A 22,315-nucleotide genomic window follows, 5' to 3' on the forward strand; every position below is an offset into this window, starting at 1 on the left:
GCTCATTGCCGCTTCATTGCAAAATTTAATCCAATGAGGAACAGCATTGTATCCAAAGAACCTGTGGTGACGAAACTCCCAAGATGCCCATATCCCACATAGTTGTCGCTTGTTCATAGGAAATAACCTTGGCCTTTTTGTACGAATTCCGATACCACATTTCGATCCTTCTTTCATTACACTGTCCAATATATTTCGCAGTTCAAGAAAAAACATATCCGACAGGAATTTCAAATCCCGGCCACACCTCGTCAAATGCATGTTCAATAACAGCACTAACTGCTGGAGAGTTTTCGGATTATATTCAGATCCATCGCTTTTGCGCACCTCGCATACAAAAAGACACAGAGAGTAATTAAGTTCATCTTCGTTCAGATCCTCGAGTTTGTGAGATATTAAACTTAAACGCTGTCCGGATGTTTCCCCTCGTAAAATTCTCTGATTACGTGAATTTCTCCAAGTTTCAAAAAGACCACAGGCCCAACGTAAATTCTGTTTGGTATTTTGAGGCACACTTGTCTCGCATAATCCTGCAATTTCAGAATCCAACAACGGTACAGAAAATCTTTCATGATCACTATGCTTCCCACTACCGCCGCCAAACACATTCTCACTCACGTGGACTTCTTCCTCCACGTCACTAATATCGCTGTAATGTTGCTGAAGAAGATCCCTTTCCTCCGCTTCATCATCTTCAGAGTTTTCACTTATTGTCAAAAACTCACACTGTGAAGCTGGAATCAACGTATCGTCGCTGTCGGTCCCACTCATACCTGCTGCGTAATGAAGAGACATGTGCGCGGAGACCATGTGTTTGTAAAGGTGAGATTTCCGAAAAGCACGTGCTTTACGTCCTCGGTTCATTAACCATCCTTGATGAGGGCCCGGAATGAAATCCTATGTACCCCTGAAGCTGATTAATCAAAGAGCATCGGGCCGCTTTCTCAAGACGACCTGCGATAACTGGTAAAGACATATTAGCGTTGATTTAACGTCGATATCGACTGTACGGGCCTTTAGGTAGAATACAGAATATAACACACATTAGCACGTGCCGTTCATGACATAAACCTCGGGCTCTAACCGCCTTAATCCACGGTTACAGAACGCGTCCTCGTCTTCTAACCTATACTTATAAAGCTGAAAGCATGAGAAGTAGATCACTGAGCATGCTCTGTTTGATAAATGTCTGTTTACTTATACTGTGTCCCTTAACCAAATGCATGCATGAACAGACATGTAATAACAATCTTGGTAGGAATGAAACTTTGAGGTAAAACATCACTAGAATTAATAAATGATTTGCCATTTCAATTATACCTCCAGTTCAAGTTGTGTTTTCATGATCTTGTTAGTAAAAACAAAGGTGTTAAGCATGCAACTCACCTTGGTCTAATTCATTTCCTCCTAGAGGTTCCTAGAGACTGGTTAGACTGATGTTCTCTGGATGCTAAAATACTATAATGAAACTGATTTATTTAGTAAGGATAGGGATAGTATATCTAATTTTCACCATATACAAACATACTTAGGCGAATTACATTGCTAAAAAGTAGCTGCCAAAAGTAAGGTTCATAGACTGTGTATGCACAAACAATTTGTGATCGTGATAACATTACTTTCTTGTTACTTAATCAAACAATTAAGTCATATTTATGTAGTGTTGCTATTCTTATGTATCAAAATGTAAACAGTCTAGTATAATAAAGATTGTGACTTCAGACGACGGTCTTTCGTGCTGCATTTACGATCCTACAGCAGACAATCCCTCCTAACTCATCGTTTGACAATCCTGTCTGCTTTGCCGATCCCTCTGATGTTTCTTCTGGATTCTTTCTGCATTATCCTGTCCTCCTCTGATCTTGTTTTCACCTTTGACAATCGCTCTTGATCCAGCGATCCCAACTTCACGCCAGTTGGCATCTTCTCTACCTAGTTTATCCCTCGTCTACGATGCCCAGCTTGGAGTCATACTCTACTGATTTTTCATCTGCTCGAGTCTCAAGTTTGTCGATCCCAACCAGCCTTTGGGATCTTTGTTCCAAGGATCTTCTGGTGTTGTATCAGTTTTGGGATTTTCAAGCCTTCATCCAGACTCTTAACAATAACTTAAACTTCCACCTTCGACAGTCTCTCCTGGATCTTTGCTGCTTCTAAATTCAGTGATCCAATCTACATGCTAACCTCCGTCTGTCTGCCCAGCTGGTTTTATCCCTGATTCTCAAACTTCTTAAGCAGGATGATACTCCTCGTCACTGTTAAGACAATACTTCAATGATTCCTTACTCAACCTGGCATGTCTGTCTCGATGATAATTTGGAGATTTTACATGCGCTTTCCGACATAATTGCATATTTTGCACATGGTTGCCTGTTTGTGGGATCATTCGCACCTGTTTTGCCAACCCACGACTGTCTTTTCTACAGTAAAAGCCTGTCAAAAGAAATGTCCACATCAGGAGCATATCTTTCTATAGTGGATATTTAACAATATACAAAAGGGAATATACTCCTGAGGGTAGCAGTGAGAGCGTTTGATATGGATCGTGAATAAGCTTTTGCTTCCCAAGAGTTCAACGGTGGATCAACAGCACATGAAACTGTATCTTTGCTCACTTGTCATGAGGAACGACCATCATGCCCTGCTGAGTGTTGAAAACGGCCCCGGTGAATTGACCAGTCCCGCCTTCTTGATGTTAATTATCCACCCAACTGACAGAACAACTTAGTGGTAAAGCCAAGTACATTCTGTACAAACAGTATATGTTGATACACATTTTGGACATTGAGTCTAATCATGGCCAAAACATTGACTCATCTTGTAGTGCTGATAACTTTGGTCATATGGCATTAACAAGTGCAGTCATTTTCAAGATTCTTGCATACCATCTTGAAGAACACCCAAGCACTATGTCTCTATCTGGTGTAACCTCCACCAACTGCAAAACCATCCCTGACCTTCATCCTCACTGACTGTTTCAGACGTTGAATTTGATGTTGAGATATTTGCGTTTTATTCTTGATGGAGGACTTGTTCCAGTCCATAAAGTGTTTGTAAACGGATGAAGTGTGGGATTCTTACGGGTGGTTTTGGAGATGAGAGATGGTCTTCACATCATATTGCCTATGACTGGTATGAGGCATTTGTTTTTGCTGTTCTGTTCTTTATCTGTTTATGTTATCTGTGAAAACTTGTATATTGTCTAAGTTATAATTTACAACAACCTGTTCTCAATGGATATCTAAGTAGAATGTTGTATGTTTATATATACCATCCACAAAAAGTAGGGGATATTGGATTTACAAGATTGATAAAATGCAAATGATGAAGCCAAGGAGGAGACAGATGATGAAGAGAAATTAAGGGAAAATGTGACAATTTATTCCATTCCTTTGGAAATGTTTCATCTGTATGGATATGCATTGGCATTGGCTAGTGGTATGCTCGCAAAATGGAATATCCCCTACTTTTTTTGAATGGCATATATATATCTTTATTAGGCGAGATAAAAGTTATGTTTTTACCCCAGCTTTCAACTTCATTTAATCATTTTAATATGCTAAAATATGTGTATCTTTAATTTGGATGTATCCTATTTCTTGCAGATTTTTGAATTTGTAATTTGAAAGTACTATCTAAGCAACACACCATGCCAGCGATAAAGCTGAAGAAGGCAGCCGCAGAACACCAGGCAGAGAAGGAGCGGGAAGAAAGAGAGCGAGAGTCTGAGGAAGTGATGGCAGTGAAGACAGTCCCCAGCACCGTCACCATCAAACCCAAGGAGGCCTCCATCGGTGGGAGTCTCATGAAGGGTTTGGATGCAAACATTCTCCTGGAGAAGAGAAAGAGAACCATTCCTCCATCAGAGCAAAAGCTTATTGACTGGTAAGTTTATTGAGACATACCTCAGTCATGTTTCACACTACTTAAAGCACAGTTGATCAGATAAAACTAGGTCTTGTATGTTGCTTATTAGATAATGTACAGAATGCAGTTATTGTTGTCATAAAGTAAAACTATCGATATGGTATTGATTGAAGTATTTCTTTAACAGTTTTACATGTTTCAAGTTGATGATGGTCATGTTTTGGTAGGATGGAAGCCAATCTGGAGTCCAAGGAAGAATGTCGTGTATCACTCAACAGTCTGTATGACTACTTTGGAGAGGCCTGCTCCTTTGATGGGACAGCTGTGGTTGATCAGCCAATGTTTAACAAGGTAGGTGTCAGGGGTTTGTCTTGTGAAAGTACTGTAAACATACTTATTTTCCCGTGGTGCAATTTTTCGCGGAATTGACAGTTTAGACTACATCGCGCGGTCAATTATTCGCGCCATCAGTAATTGCCGGAACTGCCAGCTGTCTCTTTGGCCGCCACTAATAGCAGTGAAAACAAACAGAGTGGCTTAACCTGTCAGGCAGCGTTTATTGCTTACTCACAGGAAATCCCTATCTGTGCGATATACCAGTACAAAGTAATCTGTTTACTCACGGAAGAGATGAAAAACACACCAGTCTTATGTTCCGCGAATTCTGATGATCTGACGAATTAACTTCTACTGTATATGAAGCTCTTTGTGATTTCAAACAAGCTGGGTTGTTGTGAATGAGATGATTGAGTGTTAAGTGACTATTCGCTTCATGATGTACTGGTAAATAAAATCTAAACGAATAAATAAAATACTGCTGTATTATTTCTTTCCAAGTCGTTTCATGGTAATCTGTTTTGTATCAAACCATCTGTCATGTGACCAATTTCCATGGCGGCCACAACACACATTGCTGTTTTCGCTAATTCGGCGATGGGATTTGGCTCATTATTTAATTATGTTTTTGGAAATCCATTACAGCGACAGTTAAGTGTGATTCTTTATGCTGCTATCAGTCGTCATTTTAAGATTCCCGTAGATTTCTGTCTTCAAACTTGATGTGTTATGGTAACAACTCAGGGGCGAGCGTGGCTAGACTGAATGAATGACAGGTTTATTCACGGTGTATAAATTTTCGCGCTAAAATGTTTTGTGCGAAAAGCGCAAAAATAAAACCTGCGCGAAATATAATACGTTTACAGTATTTAACTGAAAGCTTTCAGGGTCAAACCATAATGAGCAGTGATAAGCGAAAGTGATACATCATCTTCAGTTGCCCACCAACAACCTTAAGATTTACAAAACCATGTTTAGTCCAGTTTGATAAACTATTTGTAACATAACTTTGAAAGAGTTAATACACCTCAAAGTCCGACCAGTCCAGCTGACTACAGGTGTTGTCTTCTATCAAAGGAGACTCTATGGGTTATATTTTGCTTTTCACAGAGGATCACTGACAAGTTTGGCAAGGCTTTTGCTCTGAAAGAATCTTCACCATACAAAGGCCTGATCAAGGAAAAGAAGTCAAAAGGAAAGGGGAGTACAGTGAAGGCTGACACACTCAAGATCAAGATGAAGGATATCATAGAAGAAGCCATTAAAGAAGCAGGAAATCCTGTATCCTTCTTTTAGCTTAACACTAAGAGCAAGTTATGAACAAGAATGGCACACATCGCTTGTAAATAGTCCTAAATTTTCACTTTATTCTTGTTTTAAAATCTCATTTAATGTTGAATTTTACATAAAAGATTTATCAATTTCAAAATTCCGATCGGCCCTTGCTAAATTCAGATGTTCTTCACACCGCCTCCAAATTGAATCAACACAGATCAAATAGATTATGTTTTGTATGTAAAGATAACTTTATTGTAAATGAATTTCATTTTATTTTGGTATGTAAATGTTATCAAAATCTGAGATGTTTGAATTTACCACATAACTTTCATTCGAATCCCACTGTTCATAAGTTTAATATGCTCATGTCATCTGGCAATCCATATATTGTGAAAAACTAGCTATTTATATAAACAATGCAATGAAACTTAGAGATTCACTTCTATGCCAATAATATCATATTTCCTTTTGTATACTTTGTAAATACACTTTTGTCTTCTGGGGGCGGTTGGGTAGCCTAGTGGTTAAAGCGTTGGCTCGTCACGCCGAAGACCCGGGTTCGATTCCCCACATGGGCATAATGTGTTAAGCCCATTTCTGGTGTCCCCGCCGTGATATTGCTGGAATATTGCTAAAAGCGGCGTAAAACTAAACTCAGTCAGTCAGTATTGTCTTCTGAACTATATATGCACATATGTACCGCTCTGAAATCCTGAAGTGTAGCCTGGGCCTATGGCCTTCACTACAAAGAAAATAAAGATTGATTGACTCAGCTTAACACAGTACAAATTTGACAGAAAATCAGCATTTCATCAGACCAGTTGAAGAGGTTGTCATCCATAATATTTGCCTTCTACCAGTTGTTATTCAATGCCCCACCTAGCTGAACCATGGTTTAACATTGTCATTATTGTTTCTCATGTAAATTATAATGTTTTAAACAGCTTTAGGATTTTTTTATTAATGTGTTAAAGGTTTTTGATAGATTCTATAGATAACACTATGGTATAATATTTGATACGATGGTAAGCGTGGGTTAAAATCTTGATTTTAAATTTCAAAGAGGATTGTGCAGAGAATGATACTTTCAGGTAATGTCCTTAACACAGAACAGGTTAAAGGGGTGCGATTCTTTTCTCTGAAGCAGTACATTGCTTGTAACTATCCCGCTCTGAGAGTAGACCTACGACCTGCCTACCTCAAAGTGGCACTGGAGCGTGGTGTCAAGTATGGATACATACAGCTGGTAAGTTTCGATACAGAAGCTGGATAGTAGGTAATATTGTTTTTTTATCCTGATATCACCATACCCCTGTGGTTGTAACTATATTGACTATTAAATTCATATTGGGAACGGCAAGTCAAGTAACTTTGTTAATAATCTAAAACTTTCCAGGTAAGGGGAGTTGGCCTAGCAGGATACTATCGTTTACCCGTGGATGAGGAGCCTGATGAAACAGAAGAGAAATCAGCTGAGAAGGAGGGCGAAGAAGCTGAGGTATTTATGTTAAAACAATCATTGTCATTCTTATATTTTGACCCTGTTACAGGCTTTGTTTTGCAATATCTTTGATGTCCCTTTGTTGACAGAAGTGTCAGTGTATAAACTGTTTTTCTCAGGGGGACAAGGAAAACCAGAATGGAGATGCTGAGGCCCCTGAAGGCGAGAAATCAGAGGAGAATACTGCAGCTGCTGCTGCTGCAGCTCCATCACCCAAGAAAAAAAGTCGTAAGAGAAAGGCTCCTGAAAAAGAAGAAGGAGAAGAAGGAGAAAAAACTACAGAAGGGGAGGGAGATGATGGAGAAGGCAAGAAAAAGAAGAAAAAGAAGACAAAAAGGAGTAAGTGAGAACCTGGGGATGACATGTGCATAGAAATAAAGAAGCTAGAATTAACTGACCATCTGTAGTGAATAGTGCTTCTGGTGTCTGCATAGAGTTGCATCCCTTGGACCTACTTGGGACCTGCGATCATAGATTGGAATCTTGGTTCACTATATATGTTTATAGGTTTGTCAGCATGCTACCCGTGCTTGTAGGTTTCACCTTAGTGGTAAATGTCTCAGGCCTGCACAACTTTAGGAGTTCCTCTAGCACTAATCTGACACTCACCCATTCATTTGTATTTTGATTAATATCCTGGAGTCATGTGTGGAGCATGTGTATAATACCCTGTGTCCATGTGTGTAGCATGTGTATAATAACCTGTGTCCATGTGTGTAGCATGTGTATAATACCCTGTGTCCATGTGTGTAGCATGTGTATATACCCTGTGTGTAATGTGTATAATACCCTGTCTCCATGTGTGTAACATGTGTATAATACCCTGTGTTCATGTGTGTAACATGTGTATAATACCCTGTGTCCATGTGTGTAGCATGTGTATAATACCCTGTGTCCATGTGTGTAGCATGTGTATAATACCCTGTATCCATGTGTGTAATGTGTATAATACCCCGTGTCCATGTGTGTAACATGTGTATAATACCCCGTGTCCATGTGTGTAGCATGTGTATAATAACCTTGATCCATGTGTGTAGCATGTGTATGATACCCTGGATCCATGTGTGTGGCATGTGTATAATACCCTGGATCCATGTGTGTAGCATGTGTATAATACCCTGGATCCATGTGTGTAGCATGTGTATAATACCCTGGATCCATGTTTGTGGCATGTGTATAATACCCTGTGTCCATGTGTGTGACATGTGTATAATACCCTGGATCCATGTGTGTAACATGTGTATAATACCCTGGATCCATGTGTGTAACGTGTATAATACCTTGGATTCATGTGTGTTACATGTGTATAATACCCTGGATCCATGTGTGTTACATGTGTATAATACCCTGGATCCATGTGTGTAACATGTGTATAATACCCTGGATCCATGTGTGTAGCATGTGTATAATGCCCTGGATCCATGTGTGTAACATGTGTATAATACTCTGGATCCATGTGTGTAACATGTGTATAATACTCTGGATCCATGTGTATAGCATGTATCAGGTAGTCATGAAATACTCAAGGTTTTGTCATAGTTTTTTTGACCTTGCTATCACATTTAGATGTAACCATGTTTAGCAACACTTCTTGATATATGAAATATATAAAGTATGTGATAGAAGCAGTGGTGATTCAAAATATTCTGAGCTATTGTTTGACATTGAAGTTCTGTTAGTACAGTGAGCTATGTCTGCAATTATCATTACGATTTATGCATGTCATTGTTTGGTATTCAAATATCTGTCACATACCCTCGTAACTCAATATGCTATTATGGCCTATATGATCTTAAGTTATTACTTCCATGAGCTATATAACCTTTAGTCCTCCCTATGCTACAATACTAAGTGTAATCTGTTCCTCATCTTCCAGGACGGCCAAGACCAGACAGCTACCATGTTGCTCCACTCAAGATTGAAGACACCTTTGCCTTGGCTATGACATACATGTGTGAACCCAAACAGACATCTTTTGGGAAGATTAAGAAGTACATCACCGAGAACTATCCCCACGTAGATACAGAAGCTCCGAGTGAGTTGACTGATTATTACTTCAGCAAGTCATGGGGGCGATGGGGTAGCCTAGTGGATAAAGCATTCACTCGTCACGCTGAAGGCCCGGGTTCGATGGGTACAATGTGTGAAGCCCATTTATGGTGTCCCCCGCCGTTATATTGCTGGAATATTGCTAAAAGCGGCGTAAAACTTAACTCACTCACTCTCACTCAGCAAGTCATGATCCATTTCATGCATTGGACTTCATTGAAAACTTCACCATCATTGCTGAATGACACTTATTACTTAGTGGGACTGTATTTTTTCAAAAATATTTCATTCCTCAGAATTACAAAATGAGAACATTAAAGAGATATTATAATGACTTGCTGGCCACAGGGGACTTGGTTATGAATCCTGAATAAGTCCCTGAGCTTGATTGGGTGGTCACAGTGTGTACCTGGGCTGAGATTGTGGTTGTATTACCAACAATTGTTACCTGCATGTAATACGATCATGTACAGGCCGATATGACATAGTTGAGTTAATACCGTTATTGCTGATTGCAAAATTAGTTCACAAACATATCAATTAACTGTCTCAATGAAGTTGTAAGTGTCTGATGTCCCAAAACATAGTGAATACATATATGCCTGTTTTTTTCGTTATTTTTCTCTCTGAGAGCTTTGTATTGTATTGTAGACTGAAGTCAGCAATGGAGAGTGGCGAGAGGAAGGGCTTTTGGGAACACATCACTGGACAAGGGCTGTCAGGGACATTCCAGCTGATGATCGATGAGTTTGATCCGAACAGCAGTAAGTATCTACGATGTGGACTTTCACAAGAGACAAGAATACTCTCATATCCATATCATCTGCTGTATTAGTTCCTGTTTAGTCTGTACTGATCAAGTCGGGAGCTGACGTTTTTAGTTACACATTAGAGCCTCTGATGATGTAATGGAAGCATCTGTGTACAGCTGTGGAGAACTTATGATAATTTTCCATGGAATACAGTGAACAAAACTCAGTGTTTTCTATGCCAGTGTGTCTGAAAAGATGGCAGACTCTTCTTTTTTTTTGGGGTGCTATATATTATAGATAACTATTCTAACTACTGAGTTTATTAACAGAAGAGAGAGACTTCTGATGCAGTTGTTTCAGTTCAGCAGCAACAGACTGAATTATGTGTAGTACAGAATAAGAATATAAATGTCAGATATATAGAGAATACTAAACGATGTCCTGTGTAATACCATATTTATGAAACGAGTGAAATATTAGCATTGTGACGTCTTAACTGTAAATCATTTTGATGTCATGTACGGCATCATGCGATGTTATTACACAATGTAATAACATTGTAAAAGTTTTAAACAGTCATATCTTCAACGGGTGAGCAATAAATTAGATTTTGATAACATTGAACCCTGTGACACCATTCCAAACAAAGCAAGCAATTTAACAAAATGATCATTGTTTTCAGCTGACAATGTAGAAGACATGATATGTTCTGCCATCATTGCTTGTAACGAGCCCAAGCAGGCATCCTCAAACCTGCTGAAGAAATATGTCATGGAATTTCACCCAGACTTCAATATTCAGTCTAGACCACATCGCTTCAAGATGGCACTTGAAAGGGCTCTTAAAAAACAGAAGATCATGTGAGTTATGGGTGTTCTTTGGTCAGTGGCTCATCCATTGTCAAGCAGAGTTATGCCCCTTAGTTATGTTAAGGTCATTTGCATGTGTTGGGATCTTGAGGTCACTGTGATTATAATCCATGGCCTTTCATCACCATACCCTTGCTGATTGTGTGTTGGTTGGATTTTAAGTGGTAAACATCAATGACTAGAGTCACTTTAGGCTCTCATCAAAATTAACACGTTATTTTGGGATTACACTTTCTCATTGAAGTACAGATTCTAGTACTTTTGTTGGGTTGAGGCCCATTTGTGGAAGCAGAGGTGGCTGAATGGGTTAGATGGCTGACTTTGTGTGCTGGCGATTAAATGCCTGACTCTGAGGGGGTTCGAATACTGGATGGGACTCAACCCAACAAAAGTACTAGAATCTGTGCTGTACTGAGAAAGTGTAAACCCTATAACATGTGTTACATTTGACTACTTTCTAAATGGCATTGTGTGTAATCAAAATTAAGCTGACAGTGTATGCGTAGCTGAAAAACAGGATGTGTTTAACCAAACTCCATTTCAAGTATGCTTGTGGATATTTTCTCCTGTTGTAAACTGTTTGTGGACAAAATTGTAAAAGTACATGTAATATTGGGTACCAGTAGCTAAGTTGATTCAACTTCACATTGCCCAGCCAGTACATATGATGAACCTGTTCCTGTGTTATAGCCAGCTGAGTGGTATTGGTGCAAGTGGCAGCTTCCAGATGTGGTCCCCCTTCACACCCACCCCTAGCCTCCTGGCGGGAGAAGAAGATGACTACGTGGAGGACATCTTCACTGAGAAGCAGGAGATGTACATTCCACGGGGTACAAAGTCTCGGGGTGGTCAGTCTGTACGCAAAGCACCTGCTGACCGGAGTCTGGAAGGAAGACCTAAACCAAAGAAGAGAGCTCCACCTACCAACCGTTCTGCCAGTCAAAAGAGTGAGTAATCAAATGTTTAAGATTTGTCTTATTCTTTTGGGTCGTAGCTTAGGCCATCAAGCAGACTTCAGGTCATTCTATATGAATGAACAGTTATGTATCTGAATTTTGTTCTCACTTTTTTTCACAATTACTGGTGAGTCCATGAAAAATTTATGAATGCCAATTCAGATTTTGTTTTTCAAAATGTATCTTGATATGTTACCATATTTGTAGTCTCCCAGACCCAAGAGAATATATCAAAAGGAGTCGAATTCGAGTGAAGAGTCATTGGACAAGTATGGAGGAAACACAGCTCAGGGCTGCATTTTGATTAGATTTGCTTTATGTTGTATATAAATGTTTGTAAATATGACAAATTTATTTCTGTAATTCTATCATATTTGCAGTGTTTGAAAAACCAGGCTCATTGGTGCTACAGTTGAACATTTTGAATGCACAATAGTTCTCTGGCAGTTAGGGGGATGTAAAACAAGTGTTGCATGTGTGATTTAGAAATCATAAGTATGGTTTTGGTTGATTAAGTAAAGTGAAAGGGTTGTCAGCATGATGCTTTGCAACAGCCTTAGAACACATTCTCTATGTTTATTGCAACAATAATCTCATGTTATAAAAACTGTCTCAGCAAGTAGCATTGTAGTGCTATAGCATTGAGTTGTTCATAATGTAGAAACTGTTGCATATCAATTAAGACCAAGTGATGATGAGGTTCTGAAAACTACAAACACAAACTTTTGAAAGTGTAGAGATATTCAAATTTCAAATTTTCAAATCAAAATTAACTTTCCTAAAGCTTAGATGCAACTGAAAAATATACATAATTAAAACACAGTTATCATTTATTCATGACATATAATGTACATTACTGATAATGAAAAAACAAATAAACAAAATTATAAGTGTACAATTGCAAATCAGAAGTGCAATATATTGTACTTGGGTTTACTTCCCACGAAACGAAAAAGCACACTGGATACCGAACCGAAGTCCTTGTGAGTCAGCAGGTGGTAAATACATGCTAATTTTTGTGTTCATTTTGCAATCAACAAAGTCTTTCATTGGCTGGTTCATTTGCTGATACACTCAGGGCTCGTTGTGTGTGTGTTGGGTTTAGTAAATACATGCTGATTTTTTGTGTATAACATTTTGCAATCAACAGACATCATAACAGGTCATGCATACAAGTATCACACCTGCCTGTCTGTGAAATTTCAACAAAACACTAGAAAAAAAGCTCACATCAAAGCCTACTCCGAGTACTCACTGCCAGCAAATGTTTTCCGTCTTGAAATGTCGAAACCCCTTAACTTTGACACATAGCTGAGTAGATCTAGATCCTGAACAAGGTTCTTTTATGTAACGAGTAGATTATTTTTGTTTGTGTACACAACCAAAACTCCTACCGCCTCCGTGGTGTAGTGGTTAGAGCATCCGCCCGGAGAGCGGAAGGTCACGGGGTATGACCCCCGACCACGTCATACCAAAAGACGTTAAAATATGGTACTTGTTGGTCCCTGCCTGGCGCTCGGCATTAATGGGTACAAGGACTGGTCGGATCGGAGTCAGTATAATGTGTCTGAGTGGGGTATTCATGCTTCACTGCGGCATGGTATTTCAGTGGGCTAGCACTATAAAACCAGCTTCAGTCTGGGCTAGTACAAGCAGCCGCACATACACATACATACGCATGCACGTTGTCATATGAGCGAAATATTCTCAAGCACGACGTTAAACCCATTTTCACCTCACCTCACCAAGACTCCTGCTCACGACCTTATAATTCGGGTATGCCGCTTCGGTATCTTCCCATTATGACTACTCCCAATATGACTACTTATGAACATAAACATATAATGGAGCACCCCTACACTTAATAATGTACTGTACCTGTATAGCTGATTAGGGGCGGTGGGGTAGCCTAGTGGTTAAACCGTTGGCTCGTCACGCCGAAGACCCGGGTTCGAATCCCCACTTGGGTACATTGTGTGAAGCCCATTTCTGGTGTCCCCCGCCGTGATATTGCTGGAATATTGCTAAAAGCGGCGGCGTAAAACCAAGCTCAGTCAGTCAGTCAGTATAGCTGATTACTCCCAGTTTGTCTACTCTTTGATTAGAAGCAAAGTGAATTGTGGATCAGGTGATCATTCATTGTTTGGTTTGAAAATTGGACATGATCCCTCCAACTTCATTTCAAACTATTAAACTTTAAGAACAACTGTGTACTTTTATATTCAAGGATACAATGTTAAAACTACTTTGTACAGTATTTCTAAACCGATCCTAAAATTTAGAACATGCAACCATAAACTTCCCATAGAAACTGATTGGAAATGGAAATGGCAAAATAAGTTCCAAAAAAATATCTACTCTAAAAATGTATCCAAGTTCATTAAGATTGTTTGTAAACACTTTAATTGATGTATCATTTAGTCATCTTGTTGTACATTTTATATGTACTCAATTGTTATACTCATGTAGCACCTCATGGATTATTTTGAGTAAAGAATGAGTGATGATGGTAACAGCACATTGAATAACTCAACAAATAGTGACATTCTCAACTCATTACACCAGTTCATTTCTAAAAGCAACTGCTTCCAGTGATTATCACCTCTACATATATATTCAATGTAAGACAAGTTTTATATAACTTGATTTTCTGCGGCAGCTCATTTCGTTGCTAGGCATAACCAACCCCATAACTAACATATTCATCATTCAGTCATTTTTCTGTTATTTTGTGTCAGTATTCTTCATTTGTTGTCAAATCATTCCAATCATGTATCCAGCTATTGGAACAATGTACTGGAGCAGCATTTATATAAGGCACTAGGCTTGTTCGCCTATATCCAGGCTTCTGCTTTGGCGAAATAAAAATATGTTTACCACCATATTAAAGTACCAGAGTTTCATTGAGCTGTCAATGGCGGACCCATCACAGTGTTTACAAATTTCGTGTCGCTTGTGCTGCCCATAGTTCAAAGTATTATACAGCACAATAACTTCTTTATTCACCTACTATGTGGTGTATATGATATATCGTGTAACTCAGTCTCAGTATATTTGAACTCTTCCACAACAATGACCTATAAAATTAGCTGAAAAAATATTGTATGAAACTGTTACAGCTATAATATGTTTATAAGTGTTGGTGGAACAGTCTACCTGATGGAGGGGAGAGAGCTAGTAATTTAAAACCACTCGACTGGAACAGGTTGTGTATTGGACGGGTAGTCAAACTCGGAGTAGTCATAATGGGAATGAACCTCCGCTTCAAGCTGCACGAACCTATTCACCACGCATGCGTTATGAGCGCAGCGCAGCACAGCTGTTGAAACCACTTTTCACCGCAGCTGGAGGGAATTTAGTGAATCGTTTGAACTCCGATTTCACAGGGTTTTTCCATCGCGTTATTTTTCAACTTTATAAGTTGAATTTGCATTTTTGATAATTTGTTACTGTATGTCAAAGGCATCAGAATCTGCAAAGATGTGTTTTGTGTTGCATGTGACCTTTAAGTCAAATATGCTGTTTTAGATCATTTGTACATAATCTTTTTATAAAGGTAAGAATCAAACATGAGGTTTAAGGTTCAAACCCAGGTTGCTGCTTGAACCTTTGCAGCTTCATTCAAAAACCACATCTGTGAATTTTGGGGGCAGAAGGGGTCAGTCAGTGTTTTGAACAGCGTTTGTGGCTCACTTGTTATTGCAGAAAATATCTGTGTGTATTGCTACTTAATAAGTGTTTAATCCATTATACCAGACACTCAGATTTATGTTGAGATATTGAAATATCATAGTTAAACTGACACTTTAATTGATATGAAATGTGAAACAATGTGTTCTGTGACTACAGTGTATGTCAGTTTCTCTTCAGATTTAATGCAGATATCTAAATATATGCAGTAGAATATATGGCCAGCATTATATTTTTCGTACATTTTGCTGAAACTGAAATTTTGGTGTTTTCTTCAGAGGCAGCCGCTTCCAAATCCAGGTCACCTGCAAAGTCACAATCAAGAAGTCGAGGGAAGGCTAGCTATGCTGAAGATGAAGGAGAAGCGGAAGTTGATGAGGAAGTTGAAGAGGAAGTTGAAGAAGATGAAGGTGAACCTCCTGCAAAGAAGAAGGCAAAGAAAAGTGGCAAAGCAAAGAAGGGGAAGAGCAGTCCTAAACCAAAGAAGAAGACAAAGAAACCAGTCAGCAGGGCCCAGATCACTGATACAGATGAGGAAGGAGATGATGATGAAAGTGAGGCCAAGAAAAAATCAAAGAGTAAGGCACAAACTGAAACTAGTCCACGGAAGTCAAAAGCCCGACCTAGCTATGCTGAAGATGAAGATGGCAGTGAAGATGAAGACAGTGCTCCTCGCTCTAAGGGAAGAAGTAGAGAGTCTTCAGGTGCGGGGAGAAGGTCCAGCAAGGTTAATTATAATGAAAATGAGGAGGAAGAAGAAGATGCAGATAGGCCAGAATACACACCAAGAAAATCAAAATCAAGAGGTGGGGAAGATGATGAAGAGGATGAGCCGAGATCTTCACCAAAGAAAAGAGGAAAGAAACGCCGTTGAGTATTGTACAATCAACAGTCCTACATAATAAACCTAACAGACAAGTTAAGATGTCTTAAGGGTTGAGTCATGATACAACCCAATTGTCTTGTTCAAGGAAATGAAAGTATTTCCCCCCGATCTGAAAGATTTGTATGGATTTGTTTTGCATATGTTGGTACTAAGTATTCTCATGTTTCAAGAAGCAGGAATTTGTTACCATAAAAAATGAATACTTTAGGGCATATTTTTCCCCAACAGAAAAAAACTGCATTTATGTGTAAAAGGTATGATTCTTGTAAAAATAATTTCAGTCAGCTGGTATGTTGGGTTTGATTTCTAAACATTGTTCCATTGAGGCATGTAACATCTTAAGGAGTTTGTTTTTGTAACATGTGTTTACATATTTTTGCCTTTATGAAAGTGCAGATTATTCATCATTGTGTAATGTGATTGTGTAGAGATAATCACAATAACCACAATTCCCCTTTGCCCATTGTACATACCATTTGGCGGGGACTGGACCTGTTTTCATAGGTTTCTCACTCATCAAGCAATTGATTCAATATATATGCTTTCATTTTCCATCATTCCCATATTGACTTTGACTGAAGAAAGCATCATGTTTTACTGCTTGTACAACATTTTAATAATCCATCTCAGAATCATGGCAACAAACCTTGATTTGAATATGACTCTAGACAGAAAGAATCTAGATAAAATGGGCAGCAATTAAATCGCCATCATCGCCGTAAGTCAAAAAGATGTAAACCTAATCCAACAGTAATTCCTGCTGTTCATACATTCAAACATTACTGGTTTAGTTGATAATAATCAGGAAGAATAACTCTAAGTACAACTTTCCTTTAGCATACTTGAACCATATTATTCTGTTTGTATTTATTGAACAATTGTTAGACATTTTGAGTCAGTGAGGAAAAGAGAGAAAAGGTTTGGTGAAGATAATTTTACACCTACCTGTGAAACATAGAATACAATGGCATGTAATGGAGACTGAAGTTTTTGAGTTTCTACTTCATTGTGGTAAGAGTTAGGAAAGGGACTTTAGCTATGGTTAGATTTCATTCTATACTTGCAGGCGATGTGTACTCTAGCCAGAATTGAGTTTTGTACGAATAGCTATTGGTTGTGGACTGTTTTTATTTTGTTTACTGTTAATGATTTTTTAATTTGGTAAATATACTGTTGTATACAACATTCATGCCTGTACTACTTTCATAATTATAAATTTGTTTTAGGTCTTTGCATATAAATCAAAATACTAGTGATTTTGTCACTAGCATTAAATCATCAATTGTGTAAAAAAACTGCATGACTTCATGCTGTTGAAAATTTGATGTACCTCGTCAGATCAGTGTATTGTTGAGTTTCATACTTTTGTTTTAAGATCATTTTAAGGTAGCATATTGTATTAAGGTATAAGGCCTTAAATCAAAATGAGTAACTAAAAGTTTTATTATAAAAACCTGAATAGTTTACTCTGCATATTCTCATGCAGGAAAGATATTTGAATTACTGTGCAAATATATGTATTGTGCAAATGAAAACAGTACATGCTGGTGAAGAATGACCAGTACAAAAAGAATGTATTGTTGCAAATTTTACAAGGTTTCATGGAATGTGGGAGAAATACCAATACTCCTTGCACCATGACTGTATAGATGAATGCCTGGACTGTTGTTTGTGAAGCATGTATGTTATAGACATTTTACTAGACTCTACACCAGTGTGTTGACACACAGTTTTTATTTTACATTCAAAACTATCAGCATTTGGAAATTTAGACCTACACTGCTGAATCTATCTGTTATGAGCTATTTTTCCTTGAATACTGAGATTAATGAAGCTTGTTTGATAATGACATCAGTCTTGATGTTTTTGAAGAGGAGGGCTTGATTTCTACTGAGAATATATATTGTAGTTAAATTCCTAAAGTGCTCCCAAAATGCTCCCAGTTAGAGCAGTATTACCCAGGGTGCAGGATGTTCCCATTGTCGTCCAATACACTTTTAGGACGGGACTAGTCTATCCTAGCTGTCTGTGAGTATTGGAGACATGTTATATATATATGAAACAATAATGGCCAAAACATGTTTGCCTGAAACCGGTGAATCACATACAAGATCTAGACACATCATCATGCTTCCTGGAAAAATTTATGTTAAGAAAATTTAAGTGAGTTAAAATTTATTGTTGTATCAGCAGTTTCTGTCATCAGGTGACACCTACTGTAACTTCACTTGGGTAAATCCATAGCCAAATATAATGTAGCCTATATGTTATCATTATTATGGAAGAATGAATAAATGGATATGAATTACAATGTATATTATTTTCACAGGATCAGTTTTTGATTGTATGGATAATAGTTGTCATCATTCAACTTATTCAGCAGAAGACAGGACATTAATTGTATGTTGTGCTTTGTAATCAGCCCCATGTCTCCTTCACTTAATATTATAATGACCCATATTTGCATTGTTCATGGTGTTGTAGATACTAATAACAACAGTGTATCTTCTGCATTACCTTATTACAGGCAATAAGAGTATCCTGGATGTTACTGTTTACTTAGCATGTGCTCTCATGTGTAAGCACATGGGGCTATTGTGATATTATGTGTAACAGTATGATTCTGGGATGGGCATTCATTCTCACAGTTTACCTTGCTTTCTTCACGGGCTTCTATTAGAGGGTTCGCTGTATTACGAAAGACTCGCATGTTGCCAACTGTATCCACATGGTTGTTGCATTGACATGAATATTCATTTTGTCTATCGGTAGTTGGCCTGTATTTGCATCATAATAGTCATATAATCATGCGTTCACAAAGAGGCTTTTGTATTGAAAAAGCTGTACACCAAATATGGAGCCATAGCCTAGGCCAGTTTATCTTTTATACTGTATTTTGTTCTGTGGCATTTGGAAATTTTGTGTACATTGAAAAATAATCATGTCCATGTAAAACTTAGATTTTAGATTTTTACCTATTTGTGTTGTCTTAACACTGGTCAGTGGCATTTTGTTGAGAACGTGGTCCAAAAGTGTTCCATGTAAGGTGCTTTTTGACGATGACAACAGCTTTTGAAGATGTCATACTCCATAATTATATGCATTTATCTTGTGTTCACATCATTGCCACAATAAACTGTCTTTTCAGTGCAGTTATAGTGTGTTACTTGTATAGTTTGTTTGCAGTGAAAACGTACTGATGAATTTTTAATTTAAACAAAAAAAGTAAATCGAATAAAGTGAAATTAAGATTGGGAATACTCATAATTTTATCTTGCCAACTGAACATTTAAATCTCAGAATTTTATTCAACTTAGGATAAAAGTTGTTTAACAAACGATTATAGTTTGAAATCGCTATTATTAGTTTGTGTTACAAGGGGGTATGCACATTAAATAAAACACCGAGAACAAGTAGAGTTGGTCTAAGTTAAAGGTCATCACGAACAGCACGTGCATTTGTTTCACCCCCTTGTAATACAAACCAATAATAGTGATTTGAATGTATGATCGTATGTTAAACCTTTATCCTAAGATGAGTAAAATTCTGAGATTTAAATGTTCAGTTGGCAAGGTAACATTATGAGGATTTGCAATCTTAATTTCACTCTATTTGATTAACTTTTTTGTTTAAAGTGAAATTCATCGGTACGTTTTCACTGCAAACAGACTATAGTTTGGAGTGCTGATTGTACAGGGGTCAAATGTTTTCAAAGTAATTACCACTGGTACAATTTTATAGATTCCTTTTCCACTTGGGTATGGATCCAGTATCTATTCCTATAGAGGCAAAACTCATATCATATGATCTAAGGGAAGTAGAACTATGTGTATCAAATGGTCTTGTTGTCAGGGTACGATGACATGCAATCAAGTCCATGACTATGACACCAGACCTATTATGTCCCCTCAGACAACCAGCAGAGGCTGGAGGTGACCAACGCCTGAAACCTGCACATGCTGCAAGATGACCACCCCTTGCAATCCCCATGTGCTGCAAGATGACCACCCCTTGCAATCCCCACATGCTGCAAGATGACCACCCCTTGCAATCCCCATGTGCTGCAAGATGACCATCCCTTGCAATCCCCACATGCTGCAAGATGACCACCCTTGCAATCCCCATGTGCTGCAAGATGACCACCCCTTGCAATCCCCATGTGCTGCAAGATGACCACCCCTTGCAATCCCCATGTGCTGCAAGATGACCACCCCTTGCAATCCCCATGTCCTGCCAGCCAGCCATCCCCTGGAATCCCCACGTGGAGAAACGACCAACACCTGGAATCCACAATGCTGACCGACTACTACTGGCTGGAATCCCTACATGCAGAGAAACAACCAACACCTGGAATCCACAATGCTGACCGACTACTACTAGCTGCAGACCAACACCTGAATCCACAATGCTGACCGACTACTACATGACAGGACTACTACTGGCTGGAATCCCCACATGTGGAGAAACGACCAACACCTGGAATCCACAATGCTGACCGACTACTACTGGCTGGAATCCCCACATGTGGAGAAACGACCAACACCTGGAATCCACAATGCTGACCGACTACTACTTGCTGGAATCCCCACATGTGGAGAAACGACCAACACCTTGAATCCACAATGCTGACCGACTACTACTGGCTGGAATCCCCACATGTGGAGAAACGACCAACACCTGGAATCCACAATGCTGACCGACTACTACTGGCTGGAATCCCCACATGTGGAGAAACGACCAACACCTGGAATCCACAATGCTGACCGACTACTACTGGCTGGAATCCCCACATGTGGAGAAACGACCAACACCTGGAATCCACAATGCTGACCGACTACTACTGGCTACTGGCTGGAATCCCCACATGTGGAGAAATCCACCAACACCTGGAATCCACAATGCTGACCGACTACTACTGGCTGGAATCCCTACATGTGGAGAAACAACCAACACCTGGAATCCACAATGCTGACCGACCCACTACTGGCAACACCTGGAATCCCCACATGTGGAGAAACAACCAACACCTGGAATCCACAATGCTGACCGACTACTACTGGCTGGAATCCCCACATGTGGAGAAACGACCAACACCTGGAATCCACAATGCTGACCGACTACTACTGGCTGGAATCCCCACATGTGGAGAAACACCTGACCAACACCTGGAATCCCCACAATGCTGACCAACTACTACTAGCTGAATCCACACATGTGGAGAAACCAACCAACACCTGAATCCACAATGCTGACCGACTACTACTAGCTGAATCCCCACATGTGGAGAAACGACCAACACCTGGAATCCACAATGCTGACCGACTACTACTGGCTGGAATCCCCACATGTGGAGAAACGACCAACACCTGGAATCCACAATGCTGACCGACTACTACTGGCTGGAATCCCCACATGTGGAGAAACAACCAACACCTGGAATCCACAATGCTGACCGACTACTACTGGCTGGAATCCCCACATGTGGAGAAACAACCAACACCTGGAATCCACAATGCTGACCGACCACTACTAGCTGGAATCCCTATGTACTGACATAAGACCAGTGACATGAAGGCTCCATCAGTCTGTGATCAGTTCAGGTTATAATAGCAAGTACACACAAACAAAAAAATCAAAGCATTTTATTTAAGTTACTGTGTCAGCATATTCACACAATTTGAATGCATACTGTGGTTTTCCAAACTCTGAATGTGGAGTATGTGAAAAGTAAATACCTTCACAAAGAAATCTAGTAGAACACCCACGACAAAAAAAAGTAGAAAGAAATGGATCAAGTAGAAATTCACAAACTTAAGGTAACAACATTAAGGACTGAAAAGTAATGAGCCAAAATTAATTCCAATTCTAATGCGTTTGATTTTTGCTCATGCCATTCATATGGCCATATCCCTCACTTTGGTAAATGTTATGGCACCATTCCACACAGCATAGACAAGTCATGGTAATGAACATGTATGGTGAGTCAGAATGATTATAAATAACCTGATTATCCCTATCACAAGCTGAGTTGTCTATCTAGTTTGAATATTTCCATATTGATATGTCATCAAAACAATATGGCTTCCTGGGGAATAAGGGAGATAATGAGGTAGGCATACATACAAGTTTTG

The 22,315-nt window shown here is 39.0% G+C and overlaps 1 protein-coding gene across 1 annotated transcript; it reads left to right on the forward strand.

Annotated features, from left to right (window-relative positions):
* The first annotated feature begins 382 nt into the window (after positions 1-382).
* LOC124286691 (eukaryotic translation initiation factor 5B-like) lies at positions 383-19,336 on the forward strand. The gene is made up of 12 exons (XM_046723108.1): positions 383-822; positions 3,606-3,885; positions 4,095-4,218; positions 5,314-5,484; positions 6,596-6,727; positions 6,878-6,979; positions 7,102-7,321; positions 8,859-9,021; positions 9,683-9,795; positions 10,466-10,643; positions 11,343-11,599; positions 15,577-19,336. Exons 2-12 carry the CDS (start codon positions 3,650-3,652, stop codon positions 16,170-16,172), a joined length of 2,292 nt encoding a protein of 763 aa, XP_046579064.1. The 5' UTR covers positions 383-822; positions 3,606-3,649; the 3' UTR covers positions 16,173-19,336.
* The last annotated feature ends 2,979 nt before the right edge of the window (positions 19,337-22,315 follow it).

Source organism: Haliotis rubra, unplaced genomic scaffold, assembly GCF_003918875.1.
Source record: "Haliotis rubra isolate DU_JTF1 unplaced genomic scaffold, ASM391887v1 Scf39, whole genome shotgun sequence".
NCBI lineage: Eukaryota > Metazoa > Mollusca > Gastropoda > Lepetellida > Haliotidae > Haliotis > Haliotis rubra.

What these genes read in the sequence shown, in the direction of transcription:
- LOC124286691 (XM_046723108.1), top strand. Translation starts at nt 3,650, where the DNA reads ATGCCAGCGATAAAGCTGAAGAAGGCAGCCGCAGAACACCAGGCAGAG. An exon ending in GAGCAAAAGCTTATTGACTG is followed by an intron (nt 3,886 to 4,094) that starts GTAAGTTTATTG and finishes ATGTTTTGGTAG; the next exon opens with GATGGAAGCCAATCTGGAGT. An exon ending in CCGTTCTGCCAGTCAAAAGA is followed by an intron (nt 11,600 to 15,576) that starts GTGAGTAATCAA and finishes TGTTTTCTTCAG; the next exon opens with AGGCAGCCGCTTCCAAATCC.